Raw genomic sequence first — 6,021 nt, 5'->3', positions numbered from 1 at the left:
TTTCTCTGGAGGTTCATCTCTGCTCCCGTGACCTCTACGATAGGTCAAATTTCACTGCAGCAACTTATGGAAACCAAACTCGGTGCTCGGTGCTTGTGTGCGGCCCTGAAAGGCTGCTTGGCAAGTCTCTGAGCAGATTAAGTAAACCTGGAAAAGACAAATGCTGATTGTTTGGGTTCATGGAGGATGACGACCACCTTTCTCAGCATCATCACCATCAACAAGTTCACCATACAGGCGAACATAACAAACCTTAATTGTTCGTGAACTGGACTCATATCCAGTACATTTTCAGCTGATTTGGTGAACTTTACGTCCATGTTGTGGGTGAAGCTGTTGCATCCACTGCAATGGGAACAGAAAGGCCTGAAAACAGGGCAGATCCTGTCAACGTTTGCACCACGTCACAGCTGCCCCAAGTTCCACCAGAAAGCTTCGTATTGACGTGTTGTTTTACCGACATTGTTCAAGACACTGTGTGTGTTTTAGAAGATTTTTTTTTGACAGAAAGGACATGTGGGGTTTGGGTTATAAGACAGTAGACCTGCAGCAAACGGTCCTCAGTCGAGAATCGAACCATTTGAGCCCAAATCGCTCGAAACCATTTTAAATATTGTTCAAAAAATATAATTTAGACACTTTCAGGGTCACGGCCTCAGACTGAGTGTAAGGAGACACAGACAGCAAATAACCAGCAACCTGCCGGCTGTTGCACAGCAATGTTTGCTAACGTTAGCCACCACAAGCTAGTGGTTCTACTGAAATTAGCATGTTTTTTGGTTGTTTTTTTCGGCAAATGAACTAAAGTTTAGAAGAAATACATTCTGAAATAATACAACTGCTTTTATTTGACCTTCTAATATCAGTCCAGCTAGTGAAAACAGAACTGTTACGCTATTTTAAACCTGCACGGCGACAGCTAAGAGTAAAAGGAGAGAGTCGGGCAGGTGACTGACAAGATAGAAGAAAAGATAGAAGAAGACGATTCTGAAGGTTTGAGTGGAAAAGAAGATTTCATGCAGATTAAAAGCAAGAAGAGCAACATAGATAGATAGATGGATGGATGTTTTTACTGTTTATAATCACACATATTAGCCGTAATGCATTCTGTTGCTCAATTGGAACAGCTTAACTGTGGCATTTCCAGGGTTAAGGGTTCGATTCCCACTGGGGCCACCATGCTTGGCAAAAAAAAAAAAGAAAAGAGAAAAGGTTCACTCATGATAATCTAATGTGGCTGGGATAAAAGCGTTCACACATCTCCTCCTCTGTAACTCAACTACAAGCCTTTTATAGCACAATCGATGGGGATAGGCGTGTATATCACAAATGAATATAAATATTTGGATCTTTGCTGCTCATACCATTTGGCAATATTACATCTCGGCGCTGGAGCGCTCATAAATTTCCATCTCTCCCATCCCTCCTCTCTCTCCGGGTTTCCCACGGGAGGTGCCAGACGGCCAGTAATTTGGTTGTCTTGGCTCGTCTGGAGTAACACCTGCCCCCTCTCTGGGGAGGAGGAGAGCCTTTCAGCCAGGAGCACACATGTAGGCTACCACTGCCTTTAGCTGCTGACCACTGACTGTGGATATATATATATGTGTGTGTGTGTGTGTGTGTGTGTGTGCAGGCTGAGTTTTCATATGTGCATGCACTTATTTCATCTTGCATTGTGTTTGTACAGTAGTGTGTGTGTGTGTGTGTGTGTGTGTACAGTGGAGTTTCATCTGTATGCTAAACTGCACTTTTTTCACCTTCCAATGTGTGTGTGTGTGTGTGTGTGTGTACAGCGTGCTAAATGTGTGTGTGTGTTTTCTGAAAGCTTGCACTTTATCTGATTTGCATGTACACTTATGTCACCACCCCCCCCCCTCCCTGCGCGCGCTCGTAAACCCTGACGTCATCCTGCGCGGCACCCATCATTCCAATCAGCTGAATTATTAGCAGCAGCTGATTTTTACATTCATTTATTTTTATTATCCCTCCTTCCCAAGCTAAACAAGTCCAAAATTCTCCCTTAAAAATACGACAAAAACACTAAAGAGATTTTTTTTTTAAGTATTTCATTTTTAATTAAAAATAACACCGGAAAATATGAAAAAGTTTGTCCATTAGAAACCAGCTGTCACACGATACCTCTACTACAAAAGATCTGCATAAAGCAACAAGTAGCTACACAACCCTGAAGAGACAAAAAATCTTTGGATAGAGGATAGGTTTGTTTTTTGTTTTTTCCTTTTTTTCCCTTTGCACTATAAAATTACTTATTGAATTTTTGTAATACAAAGCAGAGACAAATAAATAACCCAATTAATCAAAGAAGAAAAAAAAAATAACATCAACACATTGAAGATAATAAATCAGACTATTTTTCGAAATAATTCTTTTTTTCTTTTTTGGTCACAGCAGAAAAAAAAAGAGGTTTAACTCTGGATGCTAACCCCTTGGTGTTATGACATTATTCTGTCAGTGAAAGTCATTATTATTATTATTATTATTTTATTTTTAAATTGAAATTAGCAGCCCGATTCTTCTTCACTGAGCCTTTTTAGGGAAACATTTCTTTGGCCACTGAGGACCACGTCGAAGTGCTTATCGTTGCTTTTGAAAAGACAACAGACATGAAAAGCAAAGAGACATCAAACGTACATCGAACGAATAAGTTATGCTATGGATTCAACAGAAAGTGCCATTTGTAAGAGTAGAACACCATCACTTTCCAATTTTCACAGCCTAAAATATAGAAGCAACAAACGATATACATTTAATATACAGAAAGGACGCCAGCCTATGATATCAACAGAAATAAATAAGCCTTAAATATTAACACAATTAAATAAATAATTCCATACACCTTTTATTTAAAAAAAAAAAAATGATTAAGGTCACAATTTTATATGTCATAAGTGGCACTTACGCATTGAATATTTTTTTTTTCTTCCTTCACGGAAAACTAAACTAGATCCTAAAGCAGCTATCTCGTTTACATCCTTTCATTTCGATGTTGAAAAATGCCCCCCAGTGTTGGTTCCTTTAATCAGATTGACAAAGGGGGGGTTTTATAGGCAGAAATATATTAATGGTATTAATTAAAACTGAACCAACATCAGTGATTAAATGTGGACAAAATCGAATTAAAGGTTCTTGTTTAGCTGCTGCCTTCCACGTTTTCTATCCTCCTCTACATGACTGCTGGGAAGGAGACTTGAGAGCCTGCGGGGTTCTGACAGAACCTCCCTCCTCCTCCCCCCCAAACTGGAGATCCGGAAAAATAATTCTCATTATTGCATCCAACAGCTCAAACGGCTCGGCGCTTGTTGCTTGTTGTTCAGTGAGCGGTCTGGACGGAAAGTTGAGGCTTTCGTTCGGAGCAGGTTTTCGTTTCTTTTCTTTTTTCTTTTCTTTCCCCCCCACAACTTCGCACCATCACAAAAACCAACAGTGGACTCACACTGAGGGAGCAGCTCAGCCGTCAGGTATGGCAAAGTGTCAGCATCAGAGGACCGAGGTGGGCCAGTGTGGAGGAGGAATCACACTCCTCACGGTGCGCTTTTGTTTTTAAAGGAGTCAGTTTAAGCAGGATGGGTGTCACAGGTGGATTCATCTGTTTGTACAGTGATCCATGTTACAGCAGCCAATTAGCAGAAAGCAGTTGTGAGTTTGTTTTTTGTCATTTTCAACATTCAGGGTTTGGATCGTGCGTCAGAGCGCACACCGCGCACAGTGGCTGCTGTTTGGAAACCTACTAATTCAACTCCTTTATTTTTCCTCATTGAAAAAATAATAATAATCATCATCTGTGCAAATCTAAAAAACTGCAGCTGATGTGCTTTAAAGCCTCCTGCATCAGCCCCTCGCTGCCAGCCTTGCCATACCCAATGTACGCCCGTCGTGCGCTCTGAGTCCAGTCTCCAAACCAAACCGTCTGTGTGTTGGTGTGTGTGTGTGTTGGCGTGTGTGTTGGTGTGTGTGTGTGTGTGTCGGGGGGTCACTTCTACACATCCAGCACGTGATTGAGATAGGAGATGTAGCATATAGCCAGTCTGAGGATCTCGATCTTGGAGAGTTTCTTGTCCGGGGGCAAGGTGGGCAGTAATTTCCTCAGCTCCGCGAAGGCCACGTTGAACGCCTCCACCCGGATCCTCTCTCTGGTGGCGTGGGCCGAGCGGTACTTGGCCGTGGCCCTCCGCCTCCTCCTCTTCTCCTCCCGGCTCAGGGGCTGCTCGGCTTTGCACTTGGCCCTGTCCTCGCCCTCCGCCGGCTCGTCCGAGGTGCAGCCGGCCGACTTGAGGCCGTTGAGCATCGTCTCCGGGTCGGACTGAGTCCAGGAGAGGTCCGCCTCAGCCTGGTCCGGGCTCAGCATCATTTTTATTCTCCGGTGTTGGCAGTCAGTCCTCCTGAAGAAACCTGCAACAAGGACAGAGCCGTTCAAACACTCATTTATATGAATCTCACCTTTAAATAAATATCATCCAGGTGGATTTCTACATTTTAAATAATTCACCCGGATGCGTAAATTATTTTTAACGATGATTAAAACTGCAGAATTTCAGCTAAATTGAATTGTTTTTAGTGTCTCTGCCACCCTGAGGCCCCACTATGAGAAATCCCAGAGTGGGTGCCAGCTATAGGGCCCCATAAATCCAAACGCAGTCCACGTTCATTGCATAATAACATTAAAGTCCATAAATAATGAATGGCACCAAATTTGCGCAAATGGTTAATTTATGGAAGCCTGAGGCCTCAGAAGAGCCACAGAATTAGGAAAAGCAGCACAATTTAAAAGTGCTGGGTTAAGTTCAGGTTTGTAATTCTTTTTTATTTTATGCAGATTTTTTTTTAAAGGAATCTGTACAAGTTGTGATGATTTGTGAAGAAGAAACCTTCTCCTTTTTTGTGAATTAACATAATCAGAATTGGCCATCTGTCACAGTGTGATGAACACATCTGCTTGGCTGAGGCCACAGTGACTTGACAGCATGGAGGCAGAAGACGGCGGAAAATAATGTTGACATCTGCTGGACATGGAATTACTGGAGCTGTTGTGCTTTTAGAAATCAAGAGAATTACAAATAAAATAAGAAAAATGCAGAATAGAGGCCAAAAAATACACAAAAACATGAATAAACTTATTTTGTAAAGAGTGTAGATTTTTTTCTGCACAGCTCAGACTCACCTTGACAAAGAGTTTGGAGGTAATTTATTTTCTTGTAACGAACTTAAAAAAAAAAAATCGCTCTTGAGCGGAGCTTCAACTCCAGATTAACTCATATTATTCCAGCGGACACCATCAGAGCAGCTCCACCACAAAAACAGGAGTTCTTTGACTTTTGTTGTTTTTTTTCAACTTGCAGCATCACACGAGGTCAAGCATGGAAATGTTTCTGCAGATTAAATAAGAACAAAAAAATAAAGAACCCCCCAGTCCGGAGCCTGAAGTGCGGCTGTGATGGGAGCAGCTGATGAGGATGCTGATAGGCGCGGAGCAGCGTGGCCCCGCGTGATCCCAGCGATGGAGAGACAATAGAGGAGATGGGCAGATAGTGGAGAAAGTGCAGCCGGGGCTACTGGTCCGTCCGCCTGTGGAAGATGGGGGATAAAAGGGGGTCGAGATAAGCGAGGCTCTCCGTGTGAGGACGCGGCGGATCGGAAGGCAGTGCGCGGATAATCCCCCGCTTCTTCTTCTCCTTCTCCTCCCGTCTTCCAGCGAGTGTCATATGCGAGATAAGATCCAAACGATCCCGACTAATAAAGGCTCACTTCATGGACGGAGGGGATGGAATATATTTGAGGAATGGTATTGTCTAACGCCGCCTCCTCCCTCCCTCCCTCCCTCCCTGCCTCCTTCCCTCACCTCCTCCCTCCCTCCCTCCCTCCCTCCTCACGCCCCTCAGCCCTCCAGCGCTCTCCCTCCCGTGGGAGTAGTGGGCAAAGGGAAGCAAGAGATGTGTGCAGGATAAAGGATGGAGAGAAAAAATAATACGCGTTGTGAGTTTGTGCACGTGCTTTTTTGGGGGG

The 6,021-nt window shown here is 43.5% G+C and overlaps 1 protein-coding gene across 1 annotated transcript; it reads right to left on the bottom strand.

Moving 5' to 3' along the window:
• Positions 1-3,997: 3,997 nt before the first annotated feature.
• On the bottom strand, positions 3,998-4,369 carry LOC103370041 (helix-loop-helix protein 2-like). Its single transcript, XM_008298943.1, has one exon. It carries the CDS (start codon positions 4,367-4,369, stop codon positions 3,998-4,000), a length of 372 nt encoding a protein of 123 aa, XP_008297165.1.
• Positions 4,370-6,021: the final 1,652 nt, after the last annotated feature.

This window comes from Stegastes partitus, unplaced genomic scaffold (assembly GCF_000690725.1).
Source record: "Stegastes partitus isolate 25-593 unplaced genomic scaffold, Stegastes_partitus-1.0.2 Scaffold1362, whole genome shotgun sequence".
Taxonomy (NCBI): domain Eukaryota; kingdom Metazoa; phylum Chordata; class Actinopteri; family Pomacentridae; genus Stegastes; species Stegastes partitus.
The sequence above is the reverse complement of the archived record's forward strand: the minus strand, read 5'-3'. Positions and strand labels throughout refer to the sequence as shown.

Coding starts and splice junctions, on each gene's coding strand:
- LOC103370041 (XM_008298943.1), bottom strand. CDS start 4,369: ATGATGCTGAGCCCGGACCAGGCTGAGGCGGACCTCTCCTGGACTCAG.